Here is a 24,106-nt window from a genome sequence, read left to right on the forward strand (position 1 = left end):
AAAAGATGTTTCATGTCAAAGAATTTCCCTCAGGACAAGTTATAGCTTGTTAACTCCTCCAACTTGTTCCTACTCTATTGACATTGACAAATATAAATCCCTAGTAGACTATCAGATTAATTAATTTTCTTCCTGAATGTCTTTTATAATTACAGACAAATAATTTTCAGGGCTAAATCAATGCCTAAACTAGATACATTTTCCTCCAGAGAACTGGAATAAATAGTTATTTACACTTCAGCTCTCAAATGGTCTTTTTAAAGAATGAGTACTTACTTTAATGTTGAGTTGAAAAAAAGAATAAAACAGCTTTGTGGTTTAGACAGCAGGTTTTTTCCAAGCCAACTTGGATCACTAATTTCTTCTGGAATTGGAAAAAATCAACATACCGTACAAAATTCAGCTGGAGTATCACTTATTTCAATTCAGTTTTATTAAGCAAAACCAAATTATCAGTTTATTCTAAGACTGTATATCATACTTCAGTTTTAAGGAAGCAAATAAGTGAACATGAATTGATTTAACTACCTTTTTTGTTAATATATAATCTGCTAGCTTACCTCACTCTAATAGTGCACTCATACACATCAATAACAAATTCATTCATCCCAGATGTTGAGTATTTTTATCACTAATATTTAATCTTATCCCTTTCCTCACCAAAATAAAAAAAAAAAAAAAGATTATTAAAAGAATAAAAAGGAAATTTTAAGGCTGCAAGTAAGAACAATTCCAAGACATTTGAATTGCCTGAAAATTGAGGTTTCTTGTAGTGCTTGGAGGGTTAATTCACTTGCTCACCCCTCTCCTATGGCTAAATTAAAAACTATAATCATTCTTGTTCTAAATTTGTGTTTTATGCCATCACCTCTGCTTTAACCGGTATGCTGCAAATAAGCATTGACCAATCTGGCTCCACTTAACTTCACTCTTTTCATCACTGCCAAACATCCATGCATACAATCATCTGCCTTCTGGATTGGGTATATAACCAAACATGCAAGGAGTTACTATGTTTGGAAAGGTAATGTTGGATAACACTTGTATTTCCTTAGTTCTTGCTTGTTGCTCATATAAAAAATAATGCAAAATTCTCAAATACCTCTGTAAAATATAATCTGACAGTTACCTGAAGGAAATTTGCTGAACACTCAGGAAAAAAAAAATAAAGCTTGCTGTAAAATTTTAGCTATATGAAACTCCATCAGAGAGCCATAACATTAAGTGAGATGAAAAGGGACATGAAAGGGACAGATAATTCCCATTTCCAGTGAAAGCTATAGCTGCTGCAACCAAAAGAAGGTATCACAATTCCACAATAAGAGCCGAAATTCATATCTGGCTGATAGAAAAATCCTGATGGAGCGTGGGTAAGGAAGTTTTCTGTGGTCGAAAGGAGGAAACAGTATGAGAGAAAGATGTATAGTTCACAGAAATATATTGCTATTCCTCTGTATTGTAATAGATACCATGCAATCATTTAAAGAATCCTTTAAATCCCCTACAGATTCCATTGACCTAGCAAAGCTATATCCTTACTCTAAGCTCCAAGAACAAACAAAGATTTTTATGGAGTTTTCAGACCCACTTTTAGATCCAAGATTTTTCTTATTGTATGGATCATCCACAGTGGAGGTAACAGGTGTTTGTAAAATTGGATTGCTTACCAAAAGAGCATTCAAACAGACTTCACATAATTTTGGAATGAATTTATTCACTTGCAGTCCTGGTAAGTATGTATCAGCTTGAAAATGCTACTTTTGTTTGGCCAAGCTGACTCAGGTTGCATGCACACGGTTACATAGAAATGATGCTTTATACTACTCTCCCCATTTCCAGAGACAGATTTCACTTATTTTGCTCCCACTGGAAAGATTCCAAAGTAAATACCCATTCTTTCTGCAATTCTTATTGAAAATGTGATGACTGTTGCCTTGCAAACTATCCCACTGGAACCCTGTAGGACATCTGGCATTCAGGTGATTTTGTGTGGATACTCATTATTGCAATCTAAATTTAAAATCATCTGGCATTACCACTTTGCTACAAATTTCCCACTTCAGCTGTATCATATAGTTATGGAATAATTTAATCTGTTAGGGATCTTTGGAGGTCACGTAATCCAACCCACAAATATATACACACACAATCAAGAAGAGAGACATTGTCTCAGGACAACCTGTTTCACAGCTTTACAAAAGGGTTGAGCTTCACAAAAAGCTAAGTTGTGGGTGTTACACCAACCAGTATTATGCATTTGGAGATAGGTAATACATAAGAAGTCTGATAATAAAAAGTCATACTACTTAAACTTAGCTTCTTTTTTTTTTTTAATAACCTATTGGATTTCTTCATGTCTGAACCAGTCTGTTATTCACCACGAAAGGAAATAATGTACAGTATTGGTAAATAGTGATACCCCTCAAAAAGGACACAGTGAATTTTCACCTGTGTACATATATACAGAATCATGAAATACGTTGAATTGAAAAAAATCCATCAAGATCATAAAGTTCAGCTCCTGGTCCTGCACAGGATACCCCAAGATTTAGTCCATGTGTCTGAGAGCATAATCCAAACACTTCTTGAACTCAGAAAGGCTTGGTGTTATGACCACTTCCCTGGAGAGCCTGTTTCAGTGCCCAACACCCTCTGTGTGAAAAACTTTTTCCTGGTATCCAACTTAAATGTCCCCCAACTCAGCTTCATGCCATTTCCTGGAGACCTGTCTCTGGTCACAAGAGTGACAAGATTGGTGCTTGCCACTCTGTATGCCCTCATGAGAATGTTGACAAAAATGAGGTGTCTCCTGTTCTCCAGATTGAACAGAGTGACCTCAGCCACTCCTATGGCGTCTCCTCCAGACCCTTCACTGTCTGTCGCCCTCCTTTGAACACCTCCTAATAATTTAATATTTTTCTTATATTGTGTCACCCAAAACTGCTCCCAGCACTCAAGATGAGGCTGCCTCAGTGCAGAGCAGAGTGGGACAATCCCCTCCCTTGCCCAGCTGGCCATGCTGTGCCTGATGCCCCCAGGACACGCTTTGCCCTCCTGGCTGCCAGGGCACAATGACTCATGTTCAACTTGCCATTGACCAGGACGCCAGGGTCCCTTTCCAGAGCACGGCTCCCCAGCCTCTCATTCCTCAGTCTATACTCACAGCCAGAGCTACTCTGACTTTAATTGTCAAGCATATGAGTTTGAAACTCACTTTTTGCAAACTATCATGCCAATAAATCTGAATTACATTAATGTAGATTGAAAGTGAACAAAAAGGAAAAACACAAAAAATTTCTGTAATTTAAAAATATGAATGACCATTCAAGTCTATTGCTATGAGAAAAAATTCAGCCATCTGTATCCTCTTCAAAGTCATGACCTTAAGGGGAAACAGAAATTTCCAGTCAGCTATTCATTGCTCCCAAAAATGGTGCTGTATCATATGCATTTTAAAATATATACATTAATGCATTATAACTCCATCAGGTGCAAGGCTCTTAACATCATTCTTCTAATGCATAAGGCACAATTCCTTACAATTTTCATTGGTAGTTTATATTCCTCAAGCACTTTTTAAACTTGATATCACACTACACCTCTGAAAATCCGTAATAAACTTTACTGTGTCATTGAAATTGATATGCAGGCATACTGCATATAGCCAGCAGTAAATTTTTGCATCTAAGAATTTTCTCAGGCAATCTGTATATTTGTCAACAGACATATTTAGAACCCAATTTTTTCATATTCAAGGGTATAGGCTCTAGAGTATAGTATACACAATTTTATACCTATTTGGTAGTAGAAACATGAAATGCAGATTTATGGATATAGACAGAGTGTTTCACTCTAGCTATTCATGAATGTAATGCACACACATCCAGAAATTAATATGCAAATCCTGGCTCCCCTAATGCTGTTGGCAGAATTCTTACTGATGCCCACAAGGCCTAGTTTTCACCTGTGATTACTGACCAGTAGACAATGTTTCTGTTAGTTCAAATTACAAAAAGACTGAGGAGAAACCTAATTCTTTAATAGCTTAGTATTTTGAGGAGTCTGTGTTTTCTTCCTGACTGCAAATTTGAAAAGTTCCCTTTTTACAGCTCAGTTGAAAGTCTCTGGAGCCTAGGTGTATTTGCAACTCAGCATTCCTTTGGTTCCCAGTAAATAAAAATGTACCCATTTAGATGCTCATCAATATTCAGAATAACTCAAAAAGTAGCCAACTTCTAATATGGCCCAAAGAGCAAGTAGTTCCCCAGACAGTCATTTCTGAGTCCTAATGTTACACATGTGTTATTCCACTGGTAGTAGAGTACGTAATGTATGCATAAACCATATCACATTTGCACCAGATTATTCCTGTAGAGATGTTCTCTGCTTCTTTGATCACTAAGCATGCAGCCACACACATACAAAAAAACATCCTCAGAAAACTTTAAAGCCTGGGTTGAATACATATTATAGTCCTGACTTTTTGTTCTTTAATTTCCATAGAATAACGTGAGTTTAAACCAGTGATATCAGTTCCACGTTACAAACTTCTTACACTTCAGGGATAGTCAAGGGATATGGACTTCTTTCTAACACTGAATAATATTGCTCTTGGAGCACTATATGTTTTCCTGTCCCTGAAATACTAGTTCTTGTGTCCTACATTACTTCCAGCTCTGATGCCCCTGGTTTTGTACTCTTTATAGCGCCAATCTTGATATAAAATTGATAGCTGACTGAAGTCAAATTTAAATTACAACATACCTTGTTCACATTCAGAGATAATTTTTTTGCTGGATGTTCCACTTGTATTAGAGTATTACTTCAGTTCTTCATTTTCTATAACTCTTCACTGATCCTTGACCCAAAGAACTCTTACAGAGATGATAATTTTCACTTCCAACTTTTGCAAATACTCCTGAGACTGTGCAAACATTTAAACATTTTAACTGTATCTTTATCTAATCCAATTACATTTTCAGACAGGTGGGGGTTAAGCTGATTCTGTGCTGGATTTTCTGTTTGGTTGGTTTTGCTTTTGAAAGAATGTGCAACTCATTCCTCCACAAATGCTGTACTAAAACTATAAGCTACAAATAAGCCAAGAGACCATGTAACAGACAGAATTTTATCTCCACTTAGTACTATAGACATCTGCAAATAACATCATGGAGCCTGCAAACATCCAGGTAAATGTTAGGCCTCACTTTCTGACTCTCTATTATTTAACACCAAACATAAAGATGATATTATCTATGTTAATATGAAGAAGGAGCTGCATAAACACAAAACAAACAACAAACACCCCAAACATGGAAACAAACAAACAAACCCTGACTTAGCAGTCATATTTTCAATTCTCATGTCATTGAATATGACAATCAAATAGCAACACTATTCAGTCATCAAGTAAAACTTGCCTTCCTTACTTTCATTCCTCTGCATATCAGTGTGATAATGCAAAACCCAATGTTGAATCAAATTAGACCCTGCCTTTAATGGTCCACTGATCCTAAAAATATTTGTTGCATTTTGCACAGATGAAGAGATTACTTTAGCTTCAGGTGAAGTGACATTCCACAGAGTTTGGTCAATATCATCTTTCCTTTACTGTTCCAGTTCTCCTTCCTTTTTCATTACCAGACTTCATCAAGATGTAAGCCTGTGCCTCAAAATCCCTTAGGAATTATGCACATTTATGTTAGAAAATGTTAGCAAAACCAGCAGATTTAGCAATTCCCCTGTGCCAGTAAATCCAGCAGATTCCCAAAGACCCAGGATCCACTGTTTCATTCTAGTCCTGTACACATTAAAGAATTGCTTTGTTACTTTTTCTCCCTCTTTGTGAAGAGCCTGCAAGTTGCATACAACATTTAATCAGAAGGAAATATTTCTGAGAATTGTTTTTTATAGTGAATCTTTTACTTTGTTGGGGTTTTTTTTATCTTCATGCAGTTCTTGTAAATAGTCAGTAAATCCTCTTCTAGAGCATTTCTCTGGGAGAGATACCACTACTCCACCTTGCTTTCACTTCCATCTATTTCTGCTAAATGAATTTTCCACTTTGAGATATTTCCATGTTCCTTGTGTCATTACAAGACAATTGTATATATGATGACAGATGCAATTTCTCTAATTTAGACAAAGGAGCTTTGATCAGAATTCCAAATACATGTAGCTGTTGGATATACAGAATTCCAAATTTTATTTAACAGCATAAAACAATAATCTCACACAGGGCCAATCTATTAAAAATCTGCTTTCCTTGAACCTACATTGGCATTTCATTAAGCACTGGAAAAGAGCCTTTTCTGCTATTTCCTTTGTGCATTTAATATTAACATAAAAGAAACTGCTGAGCAGATAGGTGTACTTACGGAGTATTCGACATTTATTTTTATTCTTTTGGGGGTTTTAATTCTGTCTCTGTCATGGATTTTTACCAAGGGATCATAAAAGATGACTTAACCAGGAAAGAATCCAGTTGAAAAGATTTCTTATCATCATGTCTAAATTTAAGAGGCTAAACATAAATTCTAATTAACATATCTAAAGTGATTGTGGCCATTTTCAAACGTTCAGATTAATTTCCCAGGTATTGGGGTAAATGTCCAGTACTATAGACATTCAAGAAAGTTTTCCAAGCTCAGGGAGACATTCTGGCCACTTCAGTGAAGATGTACTGTCTTAAAAGAACAGAAACAAATGAATTAAATTTTCAATTTCAGAGCTATATCCAGTTATAAATCTAAAAAAATTTGAGATCTTGAACAAAGCAGCTACATCCTGGGCCTTAATGACCTTCAAATGACTTTGGCAACACTCAAACTCTTGAATTAGGCCAGGCTGCAAAGAGGAGTACTTGCCCCTGAGAAACACAAAAGAAGAAGTACTTCAGCCTGTACACGTGCTAAATAACTTCCCCATTCCCATATCCACCTTAGCAAAGTACAAAGAATGGGACCCTTTTTTGCTAGCTGTTTAAATTTAGGTTTTTATTATTTAGTCATCTAATTCCACCCCCTTTTTCAGCCTTGTCTGTGAACTTCCAATCTTTCTCCATTTCTCTGTCCACATATGGTGCATTTTCCCCTGCCTTACTGTACTGGGGTTCCCTTGAGAGCAAGGCCTCCAGGCATTGGTACAATGCCAAAAACCCAGCAGAATACTGGTAGGCTGTCTTCATTAACCTTTGCTGATCAAACTGTGCTCTTGTATTTGCTATATTTTACTCTAAATATTTGTAATGTCTCATAAAGATTCTCATAAAGAATCTTAACAGCAAAAGAGCCTGTATACTAAATTGCTTATGCACCAAAAAAGTAGAGTGGCTGCAAGATTTTTTTATTTTTCTCTCATCAAAGCAGTGGCAGCACTTGAAAGAGCACACTGCATATAGGAAGGGATCAATAGAGGAATGGCACAGATGATAATTAATGCTGGGAAATGGCTATTTAGGCACAATAACAAAAGCTGCATTCACCAGGTATCCAAAATAAAAGGCAACTTGTTCAAAGAGATAGCCATCAGACGGCCTCAGGATTAGCTCGTGAGGTACAGAGTCCAGCATGATATATGCCTTTCTCAAAACATTGCTGTCATCCCTCATAATACACCATGCAAGCAAGTGAGAAAATTGAGTTGCTACCAACAAAGGTAACTTTTGAGGTTAAATACCTTGTCTTTATGATACTTGTGTAATTTAAACTCCATATCAGATTTTTTAACTTACAAAACTTATGCACTCATAAAAGTTGACTTGATGAAATTCAAAGTAATTTTTAAGCCATAAAGAAGGATGATCAAGGCAACTTAGAATTTTATATATTTTATGTATAAAAACAATAAAATCTCCTGACTTTCTTAAGCAAATATCCCATACAAATTAGTCTCTTAGTTTCTCACCTTCTCAGTGTGATAATGAAAAGCCTGTAGGTTACAATGTAAATTAATTAATAGCATTTGATGAATGTGATACAAAGGGAAGAAAAACAAAAGCTTTAATACAGTTCAAAGATGTGGTAAGACAGAGTTACAGCTGAATGAACATAAAAGCAAATTTAAAATATGTCAATAAAAACAAGACATTTTCAGAGCCATCTAAGATATGTTCTGTAGGTCAAACCTGATGAGTTATTAGCATTAGCTTATATTAAAAAAAAAAAAAGAACAAATTTTGATATTTTAATTGACATTGGGTAACTTTCTAGCTCACATTTCAAGAAATTCAACAGCTACTCTTAGCTGGAAGCAGCACTCTTGCCTTAGACCATGAGGAAAATTAAACCACAGCTCTCTTTTAGTTTAATCAAGGTCTGCAGAAGCCTAATTGCAATGTGCACCTCGGAGAGAAAATGTATAAGCACATAAAGTCTGCAAAACCTAGGAGATGGTGACAGAATTCAAGCTTCAATAAGTATTTACTACTTCTGCTTTGTTGAAACAAAGCAATCCAAAACATTAGCAATTCACACCATGTTCCTGCACTGATTGCCACACCTTCTGAAAGGTACTTAATATAATACTACTTTTAAGTACTCTTCTAAGCAAGGGAAAAGATTCATACCTCATCAATGAACATGAAAGAGTAGCTTTACAGAAATTTAGCCACAGCATGTTCAATAATTACATTGAGATCAAGCAAATCTTCACATCACCCTTTAAGAATTAACTGAAATAAGAGAAAAACCTCTCAAAGGGTCAAATGTTTTAAAGGCTTTTCTTTACACCATGGTGTGGAACACAAAAATATTTTAAAATAGTAGTCTTTTTGTGGCTGTTTCTATAATTTTTGTACATTATACGAATAGTTAGTAGATATTATTTTCATTAAAACTGTACTATTGAGGAGGAAAGACCATACTTACTGCTAATCACAGTTCTTCATAGATGAAAAAGATTACAATAATTTGTAACCAGTGATCTGGAATGTTGTTTCTCTTTCATTTCAGAACTCAGACAGGAATATTTAAGATCTAAATTACCTCTTGGATGATACTTTGGGCTTATTAACACCACCTCACACCCTCCCATACCTCCCTCAATGCTGTTAAAATTGATTCATTAATTTTTAATCTAAAAACAATTAATGTAGGATGTGAAAGGTTAAGCTTGAGATAAGGTGTGATACAAAGGGGATGGCAGGCACCCTGATGAGAAGCAGACTGGTTCTGATCTTTTGCAAGCCAAGTGGAGATGCTGTTGTTCTGCTATGGATGAAGGGGCTTATTATCCCAAAGATAATTGCCCAGATGCCACATCAGTGAGGTCACATGAAACATGGCTGTGATTGCTGAACCAGTATTGGAACTAATTAACAGTTAAGGCTGCAGAGACATTTTGTACAGACCTCCACTTAGATGCATAACCTTCCCATCCCAGCAGTGTTAAGCATTAGGTCACATTCTTTTTGCTGCTGAGTGAAAACACCATCCCACCCATCAGAAGAATAAACACTTTGGTATTACTTTTACAGCATTGAAATTCACCCTTTCAGTCATCTTGTATATACTGAAGGACATCGATCATTTCTAGCCCCATTATCAATTAATGAACTGGCATCTCTTTTGTTTAATGCAGAAAAAATCGGTATCACAAATTCAGGATTCATTCAGGCTCTGCTATAGCTTCAGTCTTGAGATCCCCTGTCTCACTAAAATTATTCTGTATGTTTGAGCTTTAGTGGTTCTGGACATTTTAACTTGGAATAGATAAAAGACAGGAGAGCAAACTCAAGGACTGACATAGGGAACACTATACTGACTTCAGATTTTTAAATGCTGATTCAGTGCTTGCCAGTCCAATTTACAAAATAATTTCTTGCAAGAATCTAATCTATTCATATACTGCTCCAGAGTGCACAATGTCTGATTCATAAAGGTGCGAATCTGTTGAAAAGTCTGCTTTTTAAAAAGTTACTTGAATTTTTTTATGGCAAGACCCAAATGTTTTAATTATTGAAGCAGACTTCTGAAAAGAAATCAAGTTTGGGTTTAAAGATACAAGCATATTTGCTATGTAAAGCTCTAGGTTTTACCTGTTTTCATGTTATTATGTATAACATTGTACCACTATAATCTAATATTCTGTTATGGTGTCACAAAACAGCAAAAAAGAGCAAACTGATTACAGATCAGCAGGAACACAGAAGCTGAAAACACTTTACAGCATATATGCATACATAATGTATCTTGAAAAACTGAAAATACTGGAGTCCTGGATTTGCTTGAAAATGAGAGCAAACATTTTATAGATGTATCAGTTCAATGTATAAAGAACTTCCAAAGCAAACGAGAATAGGAAGGAAAAGGAGTGATTTCCAAGTTTTAATGTCAATGCAGCTCTAGTAACAGCTAGTTAAGGTGGACCTCCTGAGCAACAGGATAGAACACAATGTAAATACTTTCAAGGGGAAATTTGGAGTGATTCTTCTTTTTATCAGTAACAGGAATGAAAGCCACAGTGCTGTGATGCTAGGAGATTAAACACTAGCATCTTACTTGATCAAGCATGTGCACACCTTGGTAGAACCACTGGAGAGCAACAAAGATGGGGAACAGAAGCTCTATTAAAAGAAAAAAGACAACATTGCCCTGGAGCAACTGAGCGTGAGCTTGACATTCTCTGCTTCCAGTCACAGTTTAGCCTGCAGTGAAGAGATGCTCATATTGACAATTTGCCTTTTAGCACTGTGATGACAGAGGTTTGCCACTTCTGCAGATGGCGAAGTTGGCATCTTTGAAATCATCTAACTTACAATCATTAATAATTTAATGAATAATAAAAATTAATAAAGATTCATTAAATAAAATAAACTTTAAAATTTAATATTTGTAATAAAAATTAATACCTACTAGGTCTCATAAACCAAGTCCACAAATATAAAACACACAACTGTTATCTGTCCCATCAGAAGGTGAATGAGGCTATATAAACTAAATTACATCTTTCACTCTCCTCACACTGCAAAGAGATGCCTGTTCTGAAGACATATTGTAAAGCTGGCTCAGTAATAAGTAAGTGAAGAAGTGTTCTGTTGCTTCCCAGCATTATGACTATTCATGTGGTGTTTCTGTCCACTATACATATTTTACATTTATTCTCTGTAGGGCCAAAATGTGATCCAATATATGGTTCCCTGGCTGAAGTACCTTAATGATACTTTAAGTGAATGCTAAAGACAATACTGAAACACATGCTCATCTGTCTGCAGCACAAGAGTCTGTCCTGCTACAGTGCTTGGATTACAATTTACATAAGCATTAGTGAAGAGAGTATTACAGTTGGCAGAACATTAGCCGCACAAAAAGAGCACTTTGAATCAGAATATTCAAGAAATTATACTGAATTATACTGAAAACAAACTCCAAGGGACTATCAGTATAGCAGAGCCACGGGAATGAAAGTCCATTTGTATTCCTGCTTGGCTAGATTTGGGCAACCTGAACAACTGTATGTTTATACTTATAGACAAAATATACTGTTCAACAGCAGTGGTTCATGGTAGCACATAGAATCCACTAATGAGGATATACATTACAGCATTCATTTTACTACTTCATTGCATGCTGCTTTAAATTTTGCTTCTGTTTACTAAAGATGTACAAAATCGCAAGATGTTAGGAATCTATTTTGAACCTAGAAAAAGAGGCTGTACAGATGATAAAGCAAATTATCATGGAAATGTTGCAGTTAAATTTTTATTTTTTTAAAAAAAAAGGAAAAAAAAATTAAAGTTCCACAACTTACAGCAGGCATTCTGGGTCCAACTCCTAAGGCAGCAATAAGTGCATACCACAAGCTATCCCTAAATTGTAGAATCGAGTCGTGTGAATGCTCTATGATGGCAAGCAAGCATATCTGGACTATGGCCCTGATTTATTAATTTTTTCCTGTTTTTTTTCTAGGCTGAATATACCATATATTCTCTCTGATGTTCACCATCCCTCTTTGTCCTCTCCAATTCATGCAGCAAGCAACCAACTATCAACCTTCTACCCCAGCTTTGTCGTATGTTGGGGCCTGGCTCTCCCACTCTGCTCACAGAGTGAGCAAGATTTGCTGACTACTTGATAGATTCTATTTACACTATTTATTCTTTTAAAATAGCAATATCTTTGACTCAAGACAGCAGTGTCTCTGAATGTATCATAACATCACGCCTTTGAAGGCTTCTTATGCAGTACAGAGAATAGACCAAACTGTAACTGCTACAGAGGCACGCTTTTTGGCAACATCACTAAACTGAGCCATTTTCTAAGCTTTCTTTGACATTGTTAATGTTGGTGGCATGGAGGGAAAGGGGAAGACAGAAATTGCTCCTCTGTCTCAAATGTAATTCTATGACATCCTGAAATAACTGTGCCTATTTCTTTCCTAGGATATTTGCTTCCCAGTGAAAAACTGATATGTTTCTATCCCAACCTGTTTAACAGATATATGCACTTGAATAGGTTAAAAGTGCTGGAGGGGGAAGGGAAGGGGAAGGGGGAAGGGGGAAGAAAATGGGAAACAGGAAAGGAAAGAAAAAACAAGCCCTCTCAGTTTTCCTGGACAGTGATAAAAGCAATGAGATCAACAATGGGGTTTCTGAGAAACAATCTGGCATTTCAGAGTATTCCGTCCCTTGTTCTCCACAGGACATTGTCTTTCTTGCAACAGCAGAATTAGAAGGATATACCTTTTCTGGGGATGAGAAGCTTCCAGATTTTTCCAGAACCACAGCCTGCTACATTTCTATATAGAAGTCATTGTGGCAACTGAACCCCAACTAGTTTCTTTAACAGTGCCTCAAGGAAAAGAAATGAACATAGCACCAGTCCCTGTATTATCACTGATATAACTCAAATCACATTCCCTTCACTGGTGCTCGGTTCTCCCACTACCCATAACACTCACTATAATCTTTCAACCACACTGTGCAAATCCAGGCTCCATGCTTAGCTCGCCAGTGATAATGCAATCTGCTCCAAAGCAGTGCAGCCTCAGACAGCCCTCCTTTGCTCTTCTCTGAACCCTTTCCTCTTTTCCTCTTCTGCATATGCTCAGTTCAGGAAGCGTGGCACACCTCCAGTCTCACTGGCCACTACAGAAGGAGGTTTGGAACGGCTGTACATGACACAGGGCAAACATTAACTGGTATATGAACAGCCTGGCTGGAAAGAGGAAGAGAAAAGCAGTGCTCAAGAAAATTAACTCAGTCTGCCCAGCTATGCAAGTGCCTGTTGCCCAGGCTATGGTCCTCTACATGAATCACTTACATTCTTTTTTCTGCTAGCACTAATTAAAATTCCTTCCCAACTCTTTTTCACCCTTCTTTTGAATCAAAGTCATCTCATAATAACCCCAGCAAATGCTACCACCACACTGCAGCTATTTTTTCTTCAGACAAAGCTATTTGCCCATTTCATTCCAAGTAGCTTCACAGTAATGGAAACGCCATTCAGAGATGAATAACTTAATCCTTCCTCTTAACAGCCTTCCCTATCTCTTCCATTTGATTTGGTGTCTTTGCCAGCCTCGTATATTTTTAACAGATATTTCTTGGTGTAAAGACCTTATTTTCTAAAATATTTGTATAGTGGTTAGGCAAAATTATGCTTTTTTAACTGCTTTCATTTCAAGGATAGTGCTAGGGACAAGAGGATAATTTAAGTCATTAAAGCCTTTCAACCAAGATCTGTTCACTTTGACTTTTCAGGTAATTACACTTTTCTAATATTTATAATGTAAATTATATAGAGAAACAAATGGGATTAACAGCACAGAGCAATTGCTGATTTTCTAAGCTCTAAAACAATGAGTATAGAGGACAAGAATAAGATCGTTTATTTGAAGAAAGACCATCCAATATAATTGTTTCAAATATAAATATATTGCCATTTACTGGACAGTCTCATCTAATTCACATTAGGCTTTTATACAAAGGCATTACTATTTTGGAATTTAGTCTTCCTGATAAAGGACAGACTGGTATGATACCTCTATCAGTCACACATGTGTCTGTCTTGTGCATGCTGTAGAATTTAGAAATCTAAGTCAAGGAGAGATCTGCTCCATTTGGTGTCAGACTTCTAACACAGCTCTGTTCAGCACAAGTAGGCACACAACAATCAGCAGCTTGTTCCAGAAACTCCTAGGGGGACAGTTGGCTTTGTCTTACCTTCCCATGCAAATGTAAGAAGGAATAACTACCAGAATATGCCAAGTATTTATCTGAATGCCAGAAATACACATATATGTATGTTAGCTTAAAAGGAATGTTAAAGTGTCTTTATGGATAATTTCATTCTTGTGATCTCCCTGTCATAAGGGCATCACAGTTATCAGGGCATGCCAAGGTAACTAATTCCACAAATTAACACTGCTCTGTCTTTTGCCTATTCCTTGGTCAGGCCAGCTAATTCATATCCCCTGTCTTTTTTTCCTTCTGGAACCAGCAGAAACTGTTACTTTTGAACATGGGACTGTCTGGAATGACAACCTCACTCAATCCAATGGTCACATCTTGAGACACTCCTGCTGTTCATAGCCTTTCTATTCATAGCTTTTCTGTTGCAGGTACCTCTAGCCTCATTTTAATAGATCAAGCGTAGTGACCAGGATTCCAAAAAATACCAAGGTTCGGTTTGATTTGCCTTCATTGCCTCAATCTATATCTGCAATTCCATGCTCACTCAGACATTCGGTGTTTGTTTTGCTTTTTTTATTATGGAGCCATTTTTTATTTTCAGTTTCTATTTGAACAAATGTCACAGATGATAAATCACACTTCACTGTCCCCATCCTGTCATTCAGCAGAGTTAAGAAGTGACCACAGGTTGAACCTACATACTCCTTAAGTAGGCAGTCAAGTATTTTTATGTCCCTTTCCACCAAATTATTATGTATAAACTCATAAACTTTACATGCTAGACCACTGCTTCACTGAAACCTCATAGGCTCCTGACTGATGCACTCTCTGGTACTAATACAGTTCTTTCCCATGAGTGGCCCAATTATTTGGAAACAACTTGGCAAATTTTAAAAGCTCCCATAATGTCATTCTTTAGTTGTAGAAAGAACATAGCATCTAAGATAATTTGGTCATATTGTTTTCAGTTTTAGGGGTCCTTCCTGCATTCTTTTTAACCTCAGCATCATCAGATTTAGCAGCCATATATCCATTTTCACATAAACACACTTTTTGCTTTTTTCCTCACTTCTTTTAAATATTTTTGTAATGTGTTTCTTTTTGACACAGAGAAGCAGCTTCCACTAACACACTTGTACAGGTAGCAGTGCCAGAGTACATGAAGTGCTCCAAAACTAGTCACATATAAGACTAATACCAAACAATCTTGTTGTAATACAATGCTTGCAGATATGATAGAAAACAAAACACTACTTAAAATGTGTCCTGACTATTTTCCAGAGAGCTTCAACTCTGAATGCATCTCTTCTTGCTCTCATTCTTCTTCTCAGATTATTTTTTTCCTTTTTTTTTTATCCCTTCATGGTGTACAGGCCAATAACCACTTAGCCACAGATTGGCAGGAGTCCATTACATCCAGTGTCTGTGTTTTAACCTCTCAGCTTTTCACCATCAGAGCCTCTGTGTGTCAAAAGTTTATCCAGGTGGCTTACAGCAGGATGGCTATGAGGTAACTCTGTCAACTTAAGATGCTTCACTAGCACCTGTCCCCTGACATCACAGGTATTAGTGCACTGCTGCACCCAGTAGAAGCAGAGAATTAGCACTACTTCTGGTTACTTTTGGATTAATTTAATCAGACTAAATGTATGGGTCATTTCAGCTCTCTTCTCAAACCTGCAATAATTACTGCTTTTGAATCAGACATTTCCAGCCAGCTGCACTGGAGTTCTCTGACGGACTCCTAATTAATTCTCTTTAAAATAATTGTCATTTCTGAGCAAATAACAATCAGGATCAGATAGATTAAAAGAATTTTCCCTTCCACCCCCAATTACCAGCATAAAAAAAAACATGCTGGATGTATCCTTGGCATGTCTTGCTCAGAACAAAAAGTTGGAACACATGTTACCATCTGTAACAAATGCCACTTGTTTATACAGAGTAAAGCTTTCTCAACCCAGAACTGTCTCTTTCTTGAAGGAAAGCTACCTCCAGCACATCAATTAGTACAGGGTAATTTGAGTTCAGCCAAGTTAACATAAGGTTTTCTTACAAAGAGGAGGAAAGCCAGACTGAAAGGCACTTTGAAGGTAACACGCTTGTTCACATGCAAAGGTTGCATATCTGCAAGCAGATATGGAGACATCTTTGGTTTACATCTTGCAGAATTTTCAATATTAAATGAAATTATTTTATTAAATTAAAAAAAAAAAAATACTCCACACAAAATCCAGGAATACTCACCAGCCTCTAATGTAGTAGGCTCAAGTAGTTGCTTTAAGTTTTATATTAAATAACACATAATACACAATAATACATAATACACAATATTATTTATATTTGTCCACAAGCCTCTACCTGCTGGCTCCCAACACCCTGATGTGTGGCACACAGAGGCTGGGGCTGGGTGGGGTGGCTTGGCAGCACCCTGGCTCCAGAGGCACCCACACCCATAATGTGACCTGTGTGTTAACTTAGGGCAAAGCAGGGATTTGGGTTCTGCTCCACTCACCACATCAGTTAGGTATATAAGAAAACAGGGTTTCACAGAATCATAGGAAGGTTTGGCTTGGAAAGGACCTTAGAGATCATTCACTTCCAATCCCCCTGCAATGGGCAGGGACACCCTTTACTAGAGCAGGCTGTTCAGAGCCCCAGCCTGAACATCTCCAGGGATGGGACATGTACAGCTTCTCTGGGCAACCTCTTCCAGTGCCTCACCAGCCTCACAGCAGAGAACTTCCTCCTAATAATCTGTTCTAAACCTCCTGTCATTTAATGCGAGCACTTTAAAAAATCATATAACAGTATGTGCTTTTCTCTCTCTTTGCGTACGGTTTGAGGCAGAAGCGGCCCAGCAGCACCTCACGACCAGCGGGGCCGTCACGCCGGAGGCCTGGGAGGGCGGCGGGGGAGGCTGTGCTGAGGCGCCGTTCCTGGGCGCACATCGCCACCTGGCAGCGGCCCCGCAGCCTGCAGCGCCCGGCGGAGCCGCCGAGCGGGCTGGAATCAGCGCTCCGAGCTCAGCCCCGCTGCCCTGCTGCGGGCGGCAGGCGGGAGGAAGGGCGGCTGGCAGCGGGCCCTGCCCCGTGCCCGGCCTAGGCCTGCCGGGGTCCCACAGCGGGCGGCTCCTGGCGGTGCCCTTGGCCCGCGGGTGTTTGCGCAGCACTTGGTAGCACACAGCTCCTCGCTGCCCCTCCGCCCTCCTCGGGGACCGATGTGTCCCCGGGTGAATTTGTTCCTACACGTCAGTGCCCTGGACCCATCTCACGTGGGTGAGATGGTGGCATCAGCCTCCCTTTTTCACTACAACCCAGTGAACAGGCCCGGCTGTAAGTCAATTTGTGGGCAGCCACTCTCCTGGAAAAATTCCAGTAATTAAAACTTCCTTGGGTTACTTTCTTGGTTTGTTCATTTTGCAGCTCAGTGTTACACCCTGCATGGGTCTGGTTGTCACCGCCTCTCCCAACACCAGCCAGTCACTCCCTACAGCAAAACCGAGTCAGGATGTGGCTGTGGAGCAACACCCATCCCATTCCCATCTGCAGGGTGGAAGAAGGGTTTTGGTGTTTGCACCCCGAGTGTCTCCAATAGATAGACATAGCTGGGGTGGTGTAAAACCACACACCTGTTGAGAAAGAGGGCTGAAGAAATGAGTAGGAACTCAGCAGGTGGAGAATAATTTAAAATATTATGTCAAGACTAAATAATTATTAAGCTCTTTTAACCATCCTTTGTGATCATCTTTGCATATGAGTGCACAAGCAAGACAGAAACACATTCAAGGGTATTTTTAAAAATACCTTTGAGGTGGGATTAGGAATATTTTCTTCATATATTTCCCAGGCAAAAAGTATGGAGCTTTGCTATTCAAATTACTTATCTTTTCCTTATATCTTGCAAGGTTTAGGGTTTTTCCCCACATTTCACACTACCACTTTTTAAGAAGTGAGGAATTTTGGGGACATCAGTACCGAATTTGGTACTGCCCAAGGTAACCTGAGTTTAACTTTGTACTGTTAAAAAGTGCTACAAGTTTTCAGTACCAAACAATGCTTTTCATCAGTAATAGTGTGATTTTTCCAATAAAATTCCACAAAATATTAGATAAAGGAACAAGATGTACTATGAGAACCAACTGTATTTCCTCATAAACCAGGAATTATTTGAGGGTTTTTGATGAGGACACCAGCTCAGTCATTTATTTACCCCTACAATGCTTGACAGGGAAAAAAAAAAAGCATGCAGCTATTTTAATAACATTCTCTATCAGCAAGTCTCCTACAGGTCCTAGAATAAAGAAATGAGAATGCATTCACCAGGAGGCTAACATGTCTCACAGCTGACTGCTGAGACTGAAGTGAACAAATTCTTTTGTGAACCTGAGCAAACTTGAAGTCAAAGGCACCCCTCATTGATTTAGTGTGCAGTGCTGTACATTGACACTAGCTATTGTTTGCTCTATAAACCACCTTCAATAGCACACAAGCATGTTCTGTTACAGAACCCTTACACAACTGAATATTTTGTCGAGCAGCACAGTGGTGTTTGGAATTACCAAGCTGCATTGCAAATATTTATTTCAGTGTCTTCTCCAAAATGCACTGTAAAAAGAACATCTCTTTGAAATTGCACAGTGGCTCCACTGAACTTTCTCCAATACATTTCTGAAAAGTTTGGCACTCAGCTAAGAATAAAATACCTTCAAATTACACATTACCTATGCCTCTGCCCCAAAACTGTATGTACAGAAAGTCATCTCTTCCAGCTGTAGAGAAGGTTATTTCATATCAGACACAGATCCATTGCAGGCAACATTTGGGGTTTTCTCTTCATGCTCTCACATTTCAGTACCACTACACATTCCTTTAAAAATATGCCCCGGAAAGGTAGAGTCAAATATATGAATAAGTTTGAGATAACTGCATGTCCATATACAGAAGAATATACAAATGGATGGATATATGCAGCTATTCCAAGACAGCATTAGAAGAACAATAAATGATTGTAAGGCTAAATATATCTGGAAATCTACAAGGTAGCAGGGCTGAGAGATGTCACTGGTCCAAAACTATATCATAGCTATATGATATGAAATGATCCTTCATTCCACAATCCTTACACATGAGTTCTAGAATTATCCGAGAGATAATTTAAAAAAACACTTTAAAAAACAAACGTACAGCAGGCTTGGCTGTCACAGCAGGGAGAGTTCCCTGAGACCTTGGCTGCAGCATTCTGTGGTTCAGTAATAGAACTGGCTCTAATCTTTCTCTGTCAATACTGCCCAGAAAAAGGTGGTGCCCTTTTGGGCAAAATGCCCAAGTCTGATCCACTTTGCTCCCTGCTATCTCAAGTTCAATAAGCTTTGCTTATTTCTACAAAACATGTAGCTATTTTGGATGTCAAAGTCATAGGACCTAGAAGGCTATTTCTTGTGGCAGCTCTGGCCTTTCATTCCCAGCAGTTATACATGGGACGTGTCTATGCTGCACAAAAGCTAGCAGTACATGCATCCCTGAACTAGCCTCGGCACCAAAAGCAATGCAGTTACATCCTCACAGCACTCTGCCAGACTAAGTAATGTAGAATAATGCTTCTAGGTAATGTGGGAATAATGCTTCCAGAAATCAAACAAATTTCTTTGTAGTGTCAGGTAGACATCAGTTTACTTAGAGTAGGTATAAGTCGTTCCACATCCAGTCTGGCTGTAGAGAAGGCAGGGTTCAGACAGCCTCTGCAGTAACTGCTCCTTTGTCAGATAAATAGAAGACTCATAACCTTTTATTCTTAATCTCTTTCTGTGAGGGTCAGTAAATGCACTGCATATTTCTAGCGGATGAAAACTTTCATAATTATAGGAAGTTGCTTCTCTACAGCTGTCCTGGTAATTGCACAGTGCTTCATTGCACAGTGTAGATTCATTCCCATCATTATTTTCATGAAATAGGGAGAACTCCCTGCACACTAAATCAAGACAAGCTTTGTTAGGTAGGGGTGTTTGGGGATGATTTCCTTATCTAAGCCTTCATATGCCTCCATGTCCCAACAGACATCTTTCTAAGTAGCAACCAAATTATTAGCACATAATTTATGCTTCATTAACATTACTCTGCAATTTACCAATATTAAATGTGGATCAGAGTGATTTTCTTGTTTTTTCTAGCTAGCATGACCTTAATTATTCTGATATCATTTCCCAATAGCCTGTGTCATGGTTTAAATCCCAGCTGGAGATGAAACACCACACAGCCACTCACTCAACCCCTCCTCCCTTCCCCCCCATCATCCAGTGGAATCAGGAGAATAGAGGTAAAACTCATATGTTGAGATAAGACCAGATTAATAATTGAAACTAAAGAAAAATATAATAATAATGCTAAGAAAAAATAACAATGATAATACAAAGAGGAAAAAAACACCAACTGATGCACAATACAATTGTTCAGCACTTGTTGACCAATGCCAGACCTCCCTTCCTGAACACAAACCCTGGTCACCCCTTTCAGGTAACTCCCTCCTGTTTATAAACCAGGCATGACATTCTGTGATGTGGAATATTCCTTTGGTCAGTTCAAGTTCCAGATATGCTCCGTCCCAGTTTGATTTTTTTTGCATTCAGGGCATGAGACAAGGATAAAAAGTCCTTGACTTACAATAAACTTGACTTAGCCAAAAAACAAAACACCAGTGTGTTATCAACACCATTCTCATTCCAAATCCAAAACACAGCACTGTAACAGCTACCGAGAAGAAATGAGCTCTACCTTAGCTGGAACCAGGACACCCTGTTATACTGGAGATGATTGGCTCCTGCAACTTCATGGCTAAGCTTTCACTTTTCCACCAATTTACTGCATTCATTTTCAGTAAACGCTGTACTGTTGTCAAAGATTGCAGCATCTGAAAAATAGGTAATATATGATATATGGCAAAAAAAATTTACTAAGCATGATCACTTATTTAGTTCTAAGAGTATCTGGTGAGTTTATCACAAGGAAATAAACAGAATGTCACAACAAGTAAGTTATTTTTTCTTCAGTGCCAAAAAAAATTCTCTGTATACCTTATTGATGGTAACATTTTTAGTTTTTCCTTTAACAGCAACCATGAGGTATTTTGTTCCATTTAACCTGCATTTTTGGCTTGAGTGAAAGTCTTTAGAGTTTTTGCAATGTTATAATTATCTAGACTCTAATACAACTCTGTTCTCTCAATTAGATTTTCCACTGCCAAGTTTTCTTGTCAGATTTGTAGGTACCTAATGTAGCTCTGAACTTTCCAGTGGCCTTTTGTTAACTTGCAATCACCTATTTTCTCTAGGGCATATGTTCCCCTTAAAAGTCATGTCCTGTAACAGGAAAAAAACTGCCAGCAACTATTTAGAACTCATCCTTCTAGTCCCCCACCAGATTTTAATGAATTTCAACAGCACAAGTTCTTGTTGCCACATTTTCCCATCGTTAGAGTTTGCTTATTTATTCCCTTCATGTTCCAGTGTCACTTAGTGCTCAGTCAGTGAGATCAGCTTTCTCTGGTGAGGCTAGAGAAACAACCTTTCCATGTAGGGGAGGCAGCTGCTGGAAATAAAGAGCGAAAAGAAAATATCTACATGAAAATACAAAAGTAATTAGTAGGTATCTGAAATAAATAACTTGAATGCAGCATTGTCAGCACAGAAAGTTGTTCATGTTACCTAAATGAAACACTTTATTTAGCTGATCTACAGACTTTCTGGAGTCAAGAGAAAGAAGGTCTTTCCTTGTGCAATTCAGGAGAAAACATAAATCACCCACCAAATCAGCCTTTTTCTGCTCAGTGAAGGCAGAGACCAATGTTGATAGCTGGTGAATTTAGATCTCAACAACTGGTAGTGGGGAGACTCCCTTCACTTCAGCTCTAAGGGTACTGAAGAGGAGGGGAATCGTGGAACTTAATGGTGGAACAAGAATCACAGATAAAGGAGGCTTGAGGTGATGCTAGTGGATACTTAAAATAATTCCTTCTGGACATGCCTGTAAAGTACAGACTGCTCCACACTCCAGCCTTACTGGTGACACACACAGTCCTGTCCCTGTGATTACTGTATTTTCATATGCAGTGGGAGAACCCAAATGTGCATGGCTGCTCTCCCCTGATTTAGCAAGCACTGAAAGTCTGAGAATGACTCTGTGTGTGTTCCAGGTAGGTCCAGAGACCACAGAGTAGCAGCAGCATTTGGGTACAGTGAAGAATCATTCACTTGCCTACCCACATACTAACAAAGTATCACTGCTCCATCATCTCTAAGGTCTGAGAGCTAGATTTCATAGCAAATACAGATATCTAACACCTGATCTCATTTTCACTAATATAACAGAATCCAACAGCAACCACTCTTGTAAATTTTAATTTCTGTTTTTCTAGAATTGCAGAATGTTGATTGTCCATTTTAGGCATCTGTAGAAGTATGATGCACTACACTGAAACAGTGCTGAAAACTTTACCACACTGTAGAGATAAGTGCCTTTAATATTGTTATTTTAAGTCATTAAAGACAATTAACCAAGAAGAAACAAAAAAGGATAGTCATCTTCCTCTCAGGAGTAAAAAATATACAATGCAAGATGACGAAGGCTCCTGTAACATTAGTTATTTTTTATAAAAGATTAAACTTTAATGAGTGTAACATCTCTCAGATGTTCATTTTTCTTGTGATAACTAAACTCATAGTAGATGTATGCCTTCAGTCCTAACTACAATATCCTATTACACTAACAACATCATTGCTATTAACACAGAAGATACTATTAGTACATTGTTATTGTGTCATAGATCATCATCATTCATGTGCAAATCAATTTGCTTGAATCAAGTAAAAAAACATTTAGGACTGAAACATCATTAATTTAATGAGGAACATATACACAAGATCTTTCCCCCAAAAATCAATGTCTAGTTTGTGGAAAGAGCAGAGGGTGATTAACTGCAGACATATTCTTGGAAATAAATTTCTCTAGCTCAGGATAAAGACCTTTTTTTTTTTTTTTTTTTTTCTTGTAGGCTCTATTTTAATTATTTTTAAGTTTCTTTTATCTGACATGAGTTCCCGAGGGAAAAGTTCTGTCCACTTGTATACACTACTTTGAATCCATGCCAGCGCTTTCATTTGGGACAGGGAGGCTTAGGTGAATTAGAAAAGAGTATTTGAAAGGCATCCCCTGCCCCACTCACTAAATATCCCTGTTTCTTCACTCCAAGTTTCAGACTACTTACCCCAAACTAGTTTCAGGTAAGTTCACATGTTGCCAAGCACTGCTATAATTCTCTATCAGCCAGGACAACCTGTTTTGAAGTCACAGCTTACCAATGGAGCATGACAGCATGCAGTACCACGATACCGTAAACTACCAGGAGGCACTGTGGAAAAATAGGAGGAAATTTATAATGGAACCTACTTGATCCTGTGGACCTGACATCCACACCAGACATGGTTAGGGTTTGTCTGTTTATACATTTTGGACTTTTCCTCAAGGACAGAACACCCATCTGTGTCTGGAGAACATGAAATGGTGCCTGGAGCACTTCTGCCGGTGTTTCACCCAAGAGGAATCCATTTCACTCTGAGACTGCTCCAGGGTGCAAAGCAAAGTACAGTAAGTGGGAATAGTCAGAAGATTGATCTAAAAAGAACACACCAATATGCACTGGCACACTGACATCAGCTCAGCCCTTCAACACCAAACTCCCTCCTGCTCAGATGCAATCGTGCTTCTGACCAGTATCTTTTGTTTAAATCCAGACCTTAATATAAGATTCTTTTTCAGCCAGGCATTGTCTGTTTATGTGTATATTTTTATAACCATTTAAGTTAAAAAGTAGTCCATTCTTAGTTGGATCTTCTGAGTTCTGCCACACAACAAATACTAGGTAACAAACATGTAGCTGTTTCCCACCAGAGACCCTTTTTCAATAGGGAAATTTAAGTTAAAC

General features: G+C 38.1%; 1 protein-coding gene across 1 annotated transcript in view; it reads right to left on the reverse strand.

The window, feature by feature from the left end:
• Nucleotides 1-21,245, reverse strand: part of LOC111928358 (uncharacterized) — a 93,277-nt gene extending 72,032 nt beyond the window's left edge. The window contains exons 1-3 of the mRNA XM_086890437.1: nt 21,201-21,245; nt 16,970-17,375; nt 277-364 (exon numbers count right to left, since the gene is read on the reverse strand). Of these exons, the coding sequence (XP_086746563.1) occupies nt 277-364; nt 16,970-17,375; nt 21,201-21,245 (539 nt within the window). The remainder of the gene's footprint in view (nt 1-276; nt 365-16,969; nt 17,376-21,200) is intronic.
• Between the last annotated feature and the right edge of the window lie 2,861 nt (nt 21,246-24,106).

This window comes from Cyanistes caeruleus, chromosome 5 (assembly GCF_971803275.1).
Source record: "Cyanistes caeruleus chromosome 5, bCyaCae1.hap1.1, whole genome shotgun sequence".
In the NCBI taxonomy this organism is placed as follows: domain Eukaryota; kingdom Metazoa; phylum Chordata; class Aves; order Passeriformes; family Paridae; genus Cyanistes; species Cyanistes caeruleus.